The 15319-nt window shown below is 35.9% G+C and overlaps 1 protein-coding gene across 6 annotated transcripts in view; it reads right to left on the bottom strand.

Annotated features, from left to right (window-relative positions):
* Window positions 1-1637: 1637 nt before the first annotated feature.
* LOC145673480 (uncharacterized) overlaps window positions 1638-15319 on the bottom strand; it is a 129899-nt gene continuing 116217 nt past the window's right edge. For 2 of the 6 annotated variants that reach the window (XM_081743220.1, XM_081743219.1), the window contains exon 3: window positions 1638-2689. In XM_081743220.1, the coding sequence (XP_081599346.1) occupies window positions 1891-2689 (799 nt within the window). In that variant the 3' untranslated portion in view covers window positions 1638-1890. Of the gene's footprint in view, window positions 2690-3260; window positions 8829-15319 lie in introns of those variants that run through there. The other 4 variants (XM_081743218.1, XM_081743215.1, XM_081743217.1 and 1 more) reach the window with 3 other exon arrangements.

Raw genomic sequence — 15319 nt, 5'->3', positions numbered from 1 at the left:
ATTCTTATCTCCTGATTGATATTGAAATTGCTAAGTAGACGCTATGTATATAATAATTCCGATGAAACCAGATCTCTGCATTTCGATATATTAGTACCTCTGCTGGAAGACAATTGAATACAATATTTTTACTTTCGAGCGACGAAAGAAGAAAGTATCATCATCATCATAGGTATTCTGCCTTTATTGGCAAGTCACTTGCCGCAGCTGAGAAGCTTCCATGCTCCACGGTCCTCCGCTAACTTCTTCGTTTTCGCGGATGATCTTTCTGTTAAAGTATAGTAATCATAAAAAGTCCAATTCGAGATTTCAACGAATTTGCACGTTACATGGCTCATACATACCGAAAAAGTGTTTTTCTGACATCTGTTCGTCCGTTGGTCCGGATATGCATTTGCCTAGAGGTCATAGCGTTCAACATATCAAGACCATTTTTACTTAAGAGGCCTTATGCAGAGTCGTTCTGACGCGTGATTAGTGACCTACCAAATAATTCGACTAATACCGCCTTATGAAGAGTCGTTTTGTCTTATCATTAGCGTCATACTACAAGCCTGACTACTGCAGGAAACATGTTAGTCGAACTCTTTAGTATGACACTAACCACGCGTCAGAGCGACTCTGCATAAGGCCCATAATGTGTACTGCAGTAGTCAGGCCTTTAGTATGACGCTAATCATACCTCAAAACAGGCCCGTATCCACGGGGGGCAAGGGGGCCGTCCCCCCTAAAATTTCACGGTAGGCTTGCAAATGGTGAAGTATATGATTGGGTCGGGCTCCCCTAACTTCTACCGCCCCCCTTAAATTTTTTGGCTGGCTACGGGCGCCTCAAAATGACTCTGCATAAGGCCCAAGTACTTTATGCGATTCTCCAGGGGGTCTGAATTTCCTTCCTACCCCTAAAGTTTACTGAAAGATGAAAATCAAAATTTGATTTTCTCAAAAATGGCTCTAATGATTTTTTTTTATTTCATAAATCAATTCTTCAATAAGAAGCCAATACTGTGGTATAAGTCATTTCACAGGAAAAATCGAGAAGGGCTAGTTTACTCTTGACGGTGTTATTTTCGGACGATTTTCTCAAAAATGACAGACGAAAGTGCTGAAAAGAGCAAATGAGGGAGATTTTCCACAGTAATGCGGTAGGAGGTAATAATCATTTAAGATCACCCAGGACAAATAAGATGCCCAACGAAGACAATGTGCCCAACATTGTGAATATTGACTCTACTGAAAGGACAATCGGAAGAAAACGTTTAAAGTTTAAGAGCGTTTTATTATGAAACAGCATCGCAACTTAGGTTACGATACTTCTATTTGATACATACGAGTTATTGAGCATTGTTCTTCGAATTTACTGAAATATTGATGGATAAAACATGTTGAATAAAAAATTTCGGAATAATTCCTACACACACACACACACACACACACACACATATATATATATATATATATATATATATATATATATATATATATATATATATATATACACGCAACATTCATTTATACACGCTCCACTTTGTCTGATCAGTCTTGTCAAAATAAAATCATACTTGGCAAACACAAATCGAAGCAAAGCAAATAGTTTCCAAATAAAGATGTTCATTGGTAACATGTTAGACCATTCAAATAGCTTTGCTTGGAATCATATTTCATAATGATTGCAAAATCCAATATCTAGTGCATATCCAGCTGTTTGATAGTATCCGAAATTTAAAACATGTTATAGAAAGTTGAATTCGAGAAAGGAGAAATAAAAATCAAAAACGTGTCCTAAATATTTTCTTAATTCTGTGCAAAACATTTTACTTTACATCAATAAATAGTTTTCTTACATTATTTACAAACCAAACGAAATATATCATTACCACGCATGGGTCAGTCATTTATTGCTACACTTAGATATTTTGTTTCTTCCATCAACACCTGGATGTTTTCTCTGTATATGTCTACGACAAGACCGACTGTCAGAAAATAATTTCTTGCAATGTTCACAAGGATAAATTGTATCTTTAATATGAGTCCTTTGATGAGCGGCTAAATTGCTACTTCCTAGAAAGCCTTTACCACACTCTGAACACTTATACGGCCTTTCACCACTATGGATATTTTTGTGATACTGAAGTCCAGTAATACACGAAAATGATTTGAAACACACCTTGCATTGGTGAGGCTTTTCTCCCCTGTGCATTCTCTCATGTTTTTTAAGTGTTCCCTTTTCGGCGAAAGCCTTATCACATAGCTGACAGTTGTATGGCCTCTCCTTTGTATGAGTTCTAACATGTCGACGGAGGTCATTCGCTCCTGTGAAAGTCTTGTCACAGAACTTACAGGAATGAGGTCTTAAACCAGTATGAATCATCATATGCTTTTTTAATCGGTCTTTCAAACAGAATGACTTTTCACATACTGAACAGATAAACGATCTTTCATTTAAATGGAATGTCTTTAAATGCTTCTTTAAACAATAACTGGTATAGTATGCTTTTCCGCACTGTTCACAACTGTATTTACGTTCACGATTACGACTCTTGGTAGTTTTCTTACTACTTTTATAGTTTTCTTCTTTCTGACCCTCACTTTCATTTTCCAAACTTTCAGAATACAAGTAATGAAAGTTTTCCAAAAAATGCCTTTTGTTAGGGAAGAGTATATCTTCTGAACAATTTTCATCTTCAAACCTAAAATTAAAAGTTAACGTTACATGTCATATTTTTCTTCTGCCGTAGCATTCTTATTGATAGAACGTCCTTCCGGAAAGACGTCATCGTGGAAATCCTGCCATATTTATTCGAAATACTATGAACGAAGATTAGATATAGATTTAGCACAAAAAGGAATTACATGTATATATCTATAAAGCATATTAGTACAATGAAATGCTCTCTTCGAACTCCCATTCTGTTGGTACTAAAATACGAAATATAATTTCCAATTTTCTTATTATAGAGAAGCGTTCTGCCGGTAGCTTGTACGTTCTATCATTAAGAATTAAATACATGCAGAAACACTATATTCCACAAACGTTTTGTCCACCTGCTTTATGCTAAGGATACAATTAAATATTTAGTGCGTCTAGTAGAAACAAACGATGTGCACAAACGAAGTGAGAAAAATACTTGGTAGTCATTCAGAAATGGAAGCAAACAGGAAACAATGCACAAATGATAAAAGTATGTATTTCCTATCTCTGAAAACATTCTTCCTATATATATATATATATATATATATATATATATATATATATATATATATATATATATATATATATACTGATATACATAAAAACTGGATTTTTAACCGTTCTTTCAGCTTATTATATCCTTATGGGTGAGGTTGCTTGTAGCAAAGGAAGGACAACTTGTAACACATATTGGTCAAAAACTTATTTTTTTAAAATGACCAGAAACAAGCTATGTCACCAAATACTATTTTAAAATATTACTCTCTCTCAATTAGTTGCTAACAAATTAAAGTTGAACTCATGTCAAACATAGAAACAACACATCGATATATAAATACTATGCAAACTATTTCCAAATAAAGTGTGCTCTTTCAGGAAAGGAAGAATGCTAGACGTCTGAATTCTTTCAGAACCTCTTACATTGTGTTCATTCGTAATAATTTGCCACAAACTGTTTCTATAGATACCACTTTCTTTCTTTCTTTCTTTGGATCCCAACTACTGTAGTCAGGTTCATCTCGAAGAATGCGGAAACCAGGATTCAACTGACCGTAGATTACCTGAGCCTCAAACTTCATACTCAACTATACCTCCGTTCTTCATAGCCTGTTTTAAAAAGGAACGTAAGCTTGAAAACAAATGAAATCTACTGTATTTATTCCTTTGAAGATATTGATCGCTCAAGCGTGACTTATTTCTATCTCTATTGCCTGTGTTATTTCTGGTGGGTTTCAGATAAATATACAAGATGCAAAAACTGTACGAAACATATCTAAATTCTACTTTCTTCACCTCGTAATCGTTTGTCGTTGTAGATTCCATATTTAGCACCGTAATTTTGTTTAGAGCAGTAGTGCCTGTTAGTTGCATCATTCATTAACTCTATTTTTATTTATTTAATATTCCCAGTAACTCTTCACTCGCTTCATCTTAACTCCTAAGCAAAATGTATATATTAAAACATGATTACTAGCTTCTTTCTTTCAGTTTTCAGTTTGACCTCCACGATTATGCTCCCACGTTAAAAGAGACGGTGGTGATAATATGCATGCAATGACAATTTGCTGATACACTAAGAGCCTTAATACCGCGGTACAGTTCGACAATGAGTGCAAGGGGGAGCCAACCCCCTTACCATGCAGATGTGGCAATGATCATGGATTTAGAAAGATGGAACAAACGCCACTCGCAAGCTTTTGCACAACTGAACACAAACAAAAGCGGTCCTAATTGCTGCACTATGCGTAGTTTTTGACATCTAGCATGAAACAAATCCAAACATTTAAATTCTTCCGGACTACGACCATCGTCACGCACGAACTTTCTTCGCATTTTTACTATGCCCTCACTTTTTTCTCCTGAATTTTCTGCAATAGTTTACTCACATACAGAATTACTTTGTGGCCTAAGCAGCAAATTTTAGCACTTTGACCTGAGATATTACGCTCCAAAAATGGCATCAAAATTACAAACTTCAACCTCTGGACTCCCATAAATCTACGGTGTCAGTAGTATCATAGCTGTGGATATTTCTGTAAACTCTTTACATGCAATAGTATTAAGAACAAACTTATGACCCCCCCTCACTTTATGCCATTCCAAAATACAGCCCCTTTGAAAGTGTAATTTTCAGTAGTTTTTTCTGGTGATTTCATGTATTGTTTTGCAAAACTGCATATTTATTTAGAAGCAAAAGTATATATTCTCCGTGTACCCCAGTCTCTCCTGTAAACATTCGTTTTTGTTTGGTGTTCGTCTGATTTGTACGTCCTGAGCAACTGTAGTTTTCGTAAACGCTTGCAAATATTTTCACTCCACCGACAACAAAGATGGCCGCCATTCAGGAACACTTGTACAGACGACAAAGTGAATACTGTTATTGACCTTCTCTTACACAAGGTTCATTACACTAAAACTTCTATAATTTTTGGACATGGTCGAGCAACCTGCTCTGGATCACTTCGTATGGATTGATCCTACCATGAAATTTCCTACAACTCAAATAATTAAAAAGTAGTTTATTTACAAACCAGATTGTTGTTGCTGTATACATATATACACTAATTTCAGTATACTCAGTGACGTATTTGTAAGTTATGTTAATGTAGTGCGCCAGGAGAACACACACTCGTAGTTGTATAACATTAGTAAAACTCAAGAATACTTCGTGATATGTAACCATAACTGAAATGAGATGAAATACTGTACCGATACGCACATGACAGGATCCATGTGATTTATTTACGTATTTACGGTGAGCTAGCAATAAAGTAGCTTATAATAATAATAATAATAATAATAATAATAATAATAATAATAATAATAATAAATAATAATAATAATAATAAAGAGTTCTTTATATTTATAATAGTAGACATAGAGGGTGGCCCAAAAATAGTTATACAGCCTGGTATTGATCAACTTATTGCTTTTTATATAATTTCTTATTGTTATCCATCAGATAGACTTAGTTTCTTTATTATTTGTTCTCAAAGCCTTTTCACTTATATCTTAAGCTTAGTACAGACGTGGCAAATAAACCCATAAGCTAGAATGTTATATTTGACCAATGTAGGGGTGTATACCTACTTTTGGGCCACCCTTATATACATTCGGCGACGAAGACCATCGTAACAGGTCATTGCACTCATTACACTTCTAACATTAAAAAAAAAAAAAAAAAGTTCAAAACATGTGCACATAAACGAGCAAAGAAAGTTCAAAAATGACAAGATGACAACTCCTCGTGCAGCAAGTAAGACAAAGAGACCAACTCTGGCTTACTATGACATCTAGCGGGAAATTCAGAACTTCATTAGTGAAAGGGCATCTTAGCTGATACGCAAAGCTGTTTTTCTATGTCCGAACTAGAAACTAAATGGTGCAATACAATTTCAAAGTAAACTTTGCATATATTCCAAAGCTGCGCGCTAAAGGGTTAAGGGGGATGGTCCTACGTATCCCTCCATCCCCGGCAGGGAATTCAGAGTAGGTCCTTGGTACTCCTGGATTGTTGAAACCGGAGCAAAACTTCTTCTTTTTTTTTTTTTTTTTTTTTGCTGACTCATTAAGATGAAAACCTTTCACTATTTTCCCGTACCCCAACATCCTATATGCAATTCCTTGTGTCCATACCGGAGGATTTAAAATACGGATATTTTATGTAGATCGCCTACTACTCGTGCTATATATAAATTTTATTTTCTGTTTTCAATAGCTTGTAACTTGGCAAGGAGGCGATTTTTGACTCATGTTTATTAGAATTTTCTGTTTCATTTGATACACGGAATCGCCTCCCGGAGTTTGGTCATCGGATTTTTAAACATACTGTATAACTTTCGCAAAAGATATTCACTAAACATAAAGAAAAAAACATTTGCTTTTAAATTTTGTATGTATTGATCTGGATTTCTTTCCTCTTACAGCGACTTATAAATACTAGCAATACAAAATGTTAGACATATCCTCACAAAAATTGAGAACATCACAATGTTCATGAATAATTTAGTTTGTTTGTTTTCAGTTTGTTTCCTTCATCAACTTATAACAACAAAATGAATATACTGGAAATAATTCCGACTGATGACATCTAAAAGTTTCCATGAAATATTTAGAAAAAAAAAAAACTCGGAGAAAGAGGTACTTGTGCTATGATAATTCTGGTACAGCTCCTGATAAAATACACTAAGTCCAACAAGCAAAAATCTATGATAAATCAGCGTACGTAAGCTGACACTAGTTCACATTTGCTCCGTTCTCTTCCACGTCTTCCTTAATTCTTTTCCTGTTATCCCGTAATTTAAGCCTCACAATTTTTACAATTAACTTCAATGGCAAGTCTCACAAGGTACATTTGTGAAGTGACCCCGCGGGATTCGTGTAAACTTGTTTCAAATTAGAAATTCTCCACGGCCCAATGTGTATTGTACAATGTGTATTCGTGTAATTGCTGCAGCTCATACAGGGGAATTATACAAACTTATGAGACTTCATGAATCAATCCTGTAAGCATACATATACACGACAGTAAGCACAGTGGATGAATTAGTCATTTGTGCAGTCGGGAGCTAAGCAACTCGAATTTTCAGTTTGCCAGAGAACACTGTTGGGAGCATCAATCATAAGTAACGAGGAATGCAGCTTTTTTCCAGGCGTGAATATTGGAGCACTGAACTGATTATGAATAAGTGCGTGCAGATTGATAATAGTATTACGGTTTATATCAATATGATCGAGCACAATTCGCTCACAAATCGCTTGGCAAACCTTTACCATTGACGGAAAAAAATATACATCTAAAAGTTGGATCAACGACGTTACACCAAGCGGAATGGCTGATATTTCGACATGTTTATCCGGTAGTGAAAACAGATGTTACTGATAGAGAGAAATTGAATCAAAGACTAGGCAATATTTTGTTTCAACATTGGGAGAGAGGCAGCTATTCCGCTATTGTTCAAGAATAGTCTTGTCCACTTTACCAAAATTGAAACACGTTACATACACGTTTGGAGGACGAATCAGTTGCTTTTTCATAATAGGACCAAATGCACCACTTGGTTCACGTAAGACAATAAGAAGAGGGGAAAGTAATTTGCCTTCCATGGAGACAATGGGTTGAATTGTATATGAATAAGACATTCCACACGCTGAGCTTACTCCAACGAACCTCCTCTCAATGGACCCATGTGATATAGTGTGCGATCCCTGTGAATTTCATAATTGAATTCAGATTGGTCGGTATTTAGAATTTCAGCAGAATAATAATTTGGGACGATTTTGTCTGTGAATTCAAATACCAAATGCGATCGCCGAATTCTCAATTTCTTCTTCTGTTTGAGCATGTTTGTACTAGTAACAATTTTATGAGCTGTCTTAAAATTCCAAACCCAGATTGGTCCACCTTTGAAATCAGTTAACCCAAGCTCTCTAGCCTTTGTATATGCCCATCCACTGATATCAATATCATGGACAGCTAACAGATTATTTCTTGCCTCTTGAAAATTTGACCACATAAATTTCGATATGACCAGTTTTTTCCCGTTTCCTTGTTGATCATAATATGTCTGATACCGCAATAAATAGTTCTTATCCTTCACTCTCTTAAAGTGGTGCATGATTATCCTTAGTGACCATCCTCTGTTTTTAGCTTTAAGTACCCTCTTGACGTAATCAAAAGAAACACAAACGTTAGCTTTATCGTCACTCACTTTGGATGGTGTCTGGACCATTGTGCATGGGTCTCACTCACAGCTTTATCCAGTTTATCGTAAAACCTCAACGCATAACGCTGCTCTAACAAACGACTCATTGAGAAAAAGACAAGGCAGTTTGACAGGGGTTCATCTTAAACTCGATCTACACTCCGGCTTGGCTTGGAGACGACTGACGACTGGCTAGCAAAGACCCGCAACCACCCGTCCAGCGCAGTAAAACACCCTTCGTTCACCACGTTTCTGCGGGAAAAAATCAGTTTTACTACTTCCCGGACAAAACCTATAAGAAATGACATCTGCTTTGCCTGCGAAAAGGGTTTGAAGCGATGTAGTTGCTTTGCAGCTAGTCTGGTTGCGTCGCGCGATCGGAGATATTTGGCGTAGTGCCTCTTACTTGCCACTTCTTTTTCACTCCTTCACCTGAAATTATAAAAAAGAAACATAGTGTTAACAAATAGTATGCGTAATACACCACTGCTTCGTATCTTAAAAGCATGCTTCCGTTTTGATCCATACTTTTGGCCACAAGAAATAATTTCAAATCTACTTGAAAAAGTTGTCATATGGAAATATTCTGAGAAAAATATGTGCATATAAAGTATCTCAATAAAAGCGGCCCGATTATTTAGTGACCTTGTAGTGAGCTTCTGATAATGACTCAGTTTCATATATTGGGTTGGTCGATATGAATAAAAACTTTTTTTTTTTTTTAAGTGAAATTATATGTTTGGGTTGGAAAGAAGCTTTCCCGCTTCGTCTACACTTTACTTAGAAATTTCCGTACAGATTTTCTGAAAAGATAAGTGGAATAAAAGTATATGGAAGGATCGTGCCACGAATGCCTCAAAACTATTTTGATAATTTAGAGGTTTTTACAAGAAAGATCGACACTATAAAGCTTTCTGTTACAAGTGTCACAAAATAATGAGAACTTTCATATTTTCGAACTTGTGGAAACTTGTCGTGCTCTTGAAATTTACATTGTGTGTATAACCAATTTATCTTTTCATCTAAATTTGATCTCAAAACAAAGTATGCAAACCATAGATGCCGTTAATACTTGCACCAGCTCAAGAAAGAAAAGATGCTAAAATATTATGGTTAGACAATATTACACACACACACACACACATATATATATATATATATATATATATATATGTAATATTGTCTAACCATAATATTTTAGCATCTTTTCTTTCTTGAGCTGGTGCAAGTGTTAACGGCATCTATGGTTTGCATATATATATATATATATATATATATATATATATATAAAATAAGTTTATATGCATGACTTTCTTAGTTTTAATAGACTTTTTCCTCTTAAAGGAACTACTGATCTCCAATTCTATGCGCTTTGGTTATAGAATATTTTTTTGTATTAATGAATTGTTACTATTTTCCTTCTATATGACATTTGCAAAACTGGAAATAAAGTTAATGTTTTTCTTATTTTTCTACTTACAAACTTCTGTCTCTCCTCGAAACTAACTTGAATCCTCCAGTCTCTCACCTCTTACTCCTTTCCTTTTAACAGGTTTCTCTATTATTAAGTACACGCTACGCACGCCTGTTCTCAAAATGTGCACTGATTTTGTAAATTTTATTACTTTGTAAAGAGTTGTTACTCTCTATAAAACTGTTGCTGTTACTGTTTATTGTTTACTGGTCGTTTCAGCAGGCTCAAGTCAGAGGATTTTGAGAGTTCGAACGTAAATTGTTACTTCTCCCAGCAAAATTTTATGATTATTAATGCAAAATGCTGAAATACCTGAAATTCTGGATTGAAGATGCAGTTTGTCCTTTCAATTTTTTGTTGCACTCTAATATTTCCTGCATCTTACCTGTCATTCCCAATGTAGAGGCTATTTCGTTCCACTTCTTGTTTCTTGTTTTGAAGTTTTTGTAGCTATCCATAGACACATTATAAAGTACTTCATTTAACTGCTAAGAGTCGTTCTGTCGTAGCTGGATTCATGAAACTAACAAAAATAAAATTAAAAAATATGACAATTAAGAAGAAATGAACACGCACTTTGTTTCATATTGTACCAAATATTCACCTCATCATTCAATGACGAGCTCGATATCCTGGTACCTCCCGGTGTTAACCCTAACCCTGTTACCTGCTTGTCCGCTGTATGTATGTGTCATTGCCTTGTTACATGTATTAAATTCGTGTTCTAGTTTGCTTTCTTCTTAGTAGGTTAGAGCTTGACGCAAATAAATTCGTCAGTTGTAGAAGTTACTCGTTTACGTGTTCGAGCTCTTTACGAAACAACACTGATACGGCTCATCATCACTGCAGATGAGTTCTTCTCAAGCTTCACCACTTGAAAACTTATCTACGAAGTATTCTAGCTTTAAAAAGAAAGAGAAAAACACGTCTTATTTTGTTCTTAGGGTAACTTAAAAAAAAAAAAAAAAAAAGCTGAAAAGAGACTACGAGAATTAATCCGGTGATAAGAGATTTGTCGCTTTCACCAGAAGAGAATTACGTTTCATCAATATCATGAATCTTTAATTTAAGAATAAATTAATTAAGATGATGTAGTTTTCCAGTCTCTTATTTCTTTCTTTTGAAAATGAAATGAAATTTTTGAGTTTCACGTCCCACGGTTATGCCGGTTAGGCTAAAGGAGACGGGGATGATGAGTAATGAATGAAGTGGTGGAATGAAGAAAGTGGGAGGAAACGGGAGAACCCCGAGAAAACCCACGCACACGGTGTTTGTCCACCACAAGGTTCACTTGGCGGGGGCTGCGATCGAACCCGGGACCCCAAGCACCAGAGGTGAAGCCTCTACCACTGAGCCACCGCGGCCCCTTATTTCTTTTATTTCCCTCTCTTATAAAATTCTAATTTTACATGCTACTCAAACCTAGTGTGCTAACTTATCAACTGGATCTTCAACAAGAGAAGAACATCTTAAGAAACTTTAAATTTGTTCTTCGAATATCCTTAATGTATAATACAATAAAGTGGTACATTTCAAATAGATTAGGTTCGATTCTGTCATTAGTTAAAAACTTATGTACTGCCGAATTTATGTACTACGCACAATTTGCTCAGAAACAAGTTTATTACAATATGTACTAACGAACTCTTACCAAACATAAACCTGAAAAGCACACTTTAGCTGAAGCTATCGCTGAAAGAAAAATGAACATTTGTTTACAAAACCTTTGATAAACTATATTCAGGTTATTTTTAAGCTTCACTGACTTATTGTTAATTTTTCAAGAGACTAAAGTACTTTGATTTTATTATTCAGACGATCGACAGAAGTCAAAACAAAGTTTAAGTCTCCTAACGTCATACCATGACAAATAACATCGTCAGCTATACTGAAAGAATGCAATACAAGAAAATCTGTTTTTTAATAAAATGTTCTGTTTATTTTTTCACATCATTTATAAACAAATATCACGCATAGGCGTGAACGGAGTAGAGAAATTTTGCGCTACTTGTTAATGCTTACCTGGGTATGGCACTGTGTGTTCTATAGCCAAACACCATAAAATAAAATATTTCTTCCATATTGTAAAGTTCTGCTTATGCAGGTATAGGTAGAGCAAATTATAGTCCGAAGTCGTTTTCCCTCACTACCAGGTTTTATTATAAAATCCTCTTTTCTCTATACACAGTGTAACAAAAATCAGTATGATGTACAATCCCTTAATACTTGGGTAAAATATGGTATCCGAAGCCCGAGCAGCTTAGGAAAGAATCTCCACAGAGCTCCGAACAAGCTAGATGGAGTGAATTTAGGATACTTAATGCTCAACGCAAGCAGGGGATGGTTAAAGGCCACAAAACTCCACGCAAGCTGAGTGACTGAGGTTTAGCAATCCCAACAGAGCTCCGAGCAAGCTAAGTGGGTAGGAAAGGAGACCTATAGCTCCGAGCAAGCTAAAGGCTTTTGGGTAAAGTTCCTCTCAAAGCTCCAAGCAAGCTAAGAGAATGTAGGTGACCAGCCGAAGACTGATAGTCGCTGTGATCCTCTTGGTTTTATAGGTGTTCAAGTGTGACGGTGACGTTGGTGGTTCTTCGTCGTCACATGACCAGTGGTGTCGCTAGTGTTCCTGTCGTCTGCCACCGTAGTAAGTCGTAGTATGACGCACATTGTTAATGCTTGTAAACTATGCACGTGTTGTGCAAGTTGTTTATCACCAGAGCCATGTGCGGAATATTACAATATATTCCACCAAATTAGGTGGAGTATTTAAGGACAATTATATCCCTGAATTACATTAATTTAAAAGAATTGTGGCAGCCAGTGGTGTATTTAGGGGGCTTCCGGGCTTAAGCCCTCCCCACGAAATCTTACTTACAATAGTAAAGTATATGAAATATCTTGCAGAATTTTCACATTTTCAGGCAAAGCCCCCCCCCCCCAAAACAAAATCGTAAATACGCTACACGATTATTCCGGTTAGGCTAAAAGAGATGGTGATGAAGAGAGATGAGTGAAATGGTGGAATGAAGGTGGGAAGAAACGGGAGAACCCCGAGAAAACCCAAGAGCGCGATGTTTGTCCACCACAAAGTTCACTTGACGGGAGCTGGGATCGAACCCGAGACCCCAAGCCCCAGAGGTGAACGCTCTACCACTGAACCACTGCACCCCCCATCGGCAAACGCTGAAAGCTGATTACACGGAAGGATTTATGGCAAGAGTATGTAAATCCTAGGTCTTTTCCTTCGAGGAAAATGCCTGTTTTGTGTCCAAACTATATTATTCAACTTCGATTTTCTGTTTTAATAAAGGATGATTCAGAAATATCTCTACGTAATTTTTTAATCTCTATATAGTGCCTAATCCTGGTATTAACATTTATTTTACATACACTAATGTACATTCTGGAATATGAGACAATCAAGGAAACGATTTTTAAATTACATACCCCCAGAAATTGAATTACACATTACCAGTACCTTTTTTCCTGTCTGTGTGCAGTACCAGTATCTTTTCTTCAAGTTTAGAAAAAATGTTATATTCTTCTGCATTTTTAAAATCTATACTAGTATATAAAATGAGTATAAGTGGGTGACTCGTCATCGCCTAGGCCACACTACTATAGGTATTTACAGGAAATTTAAAAAAATACTCATTTTGCCACGAAAGTAAGAGAAAAGGAAATATTTTTGAAAATACCCATTCTAATGGGGGTAAAGGAAGGTTTCAAGATATCCCTTAAGAATAATGTATCTCACGAATCCCTTGATTTGGAGAGATGAAACTTGGTAGAAATGGGAGATATTTAAAAAAATATTCAAAATTCCCTTTGTTTAATCAGACATTTCCGAATGAGAGGATTCGCTTAAGTTGCAGATTTGAAATTCGGTACGTTTAATCTTTCATATATAAATGATAGTGACTATGTTTATGACTTAGTGGCTCTTAAACCACTCGACCAATCTCGATCAAATTTTCAACATAGATGACGTTCGGGCTTGGGAGTGGTTTTATCATTTCACTTTGACGGTGAAACTTAAGAGGATAGGAGAGGAGAGATATATAAAAATGGTCGAAAATGACCAATATTAGTGCCGAATCCATAGTTTTCGGGATCGCTGAGATGAACAGTAACACTTCTGATGCCATTTAAATCTAAATTGAAAAATGAAATGAAATCTTTGAGTTTTACGTCCCACGGTTATACCGGTTAGGTTAAAGGAGACGGTGATGATGAGTAATGAATGAAATGGTGGAATGAAGAAAGTGGGAGGAAACGGGAGAACCCCGAGAAAACCCACGCACACGGTATTTGTCCACCACAAAGTTAAATCTAAATTCAGCCCTGTAACTTGTGGGAGGGGGAAGATATAAAAATAATTGAAAATAACTTATATTAGTGCCGAATCCATAGTTTTCGGAGTCGCTGAGATGAACAGGGACACTTTCGATGCGGTTTAGATCAAAATTCAGCACTTTATGTCCAAAATGAAATGTACTCTCCCCGTGCAAAGACCGGATATTCTGCTAGTTACAAATAAGCAAACACGTATTTAATAGTTTCTGATAATTTCTTTCCAAAGAGGAAAAAAAGGTCAATTTCAATTATATTAAAATTTCCCTTTGTTTATTCACAAAGTGCCGAATGTGAAGATTCGGTATAAGTTGGAGATGTAAAATTCTGCATATAAATTCTTGAATACAAGAAAAAAATAAAAAAAAAACGTGTTTCAGCTTTTTCGAAAATTCCGCTTCTAATCGGGAGAAGTTGGGCCATTTCGATAATATCCAAATTTTTCTTTCTCTATAAAGGAAGTATCTAATGTGAGAACCCACTTAAGTTGAAGATACGAAATTCAATATATAAACTCTTAAATAAAAATAAGAAAATATGTGTTTCAATGTTTTCGAACATTTGAAAGGGGGAATTTCATTAATATTGAAATTTTCCTTTAATTGCTCACAAGGTCCGAATATGGGGATTCCTTAAGTTACAGAGAGCTCCTTCGTGGCTAAGCGGTTAGCGTACACGCCTTTGGCGTGGGAGACCCGGGTTCGATTCCTGGCGGGAACTTATGTGGTTCGGATTTCACGTTAATCAGTAGGTCCCGTGTCACATAGCCTCACTGCTGAAAAGGACATTAAACTCAAAATCAACTCCTTAAGTTAGAGATGTGAAACTCGATTTATAAATTCTTAAATAAAAATAAAAAAGAATACAGTATGTGTTTTCTTCCCTTTATGAAAATTCTGCTCCTAAGGGGGGAAATTTCTATAATACTGAAATTTCCCTTTATTTATTCACGAAGTGCCGAATGTGAGGATTCACTTAAACTGGAGACGAGAAATTCGATATATAAACTTATATAAAAATATCATCATAGTTATTCTGCCATTATTAGCAGATCACTTGTCGCAACTGAGAAGACTCCATGCTCCACGGTCTTCCG

The sequence above is a fragment of the Thermobia domestica genome, chromosome 16, assembly GCF_964235325.1.
Source record: "Thermobia domestica chromosome 16, izTheDome1.hap1.1, whole genome shotgun sequence".
Taxonomy (NCBI): domain Eukaryota; kingdom Metazoa; phylum Arthropoda; class Insecta; order Zygentoma; family Lepismatidae; genus Thermobia; species Thermobia domestica.
The sequence above is the reverse complement of the archived record's forward strand: the minus strand, read 5'-3'. Positions and strand labels throughout refer to the sequence as shown.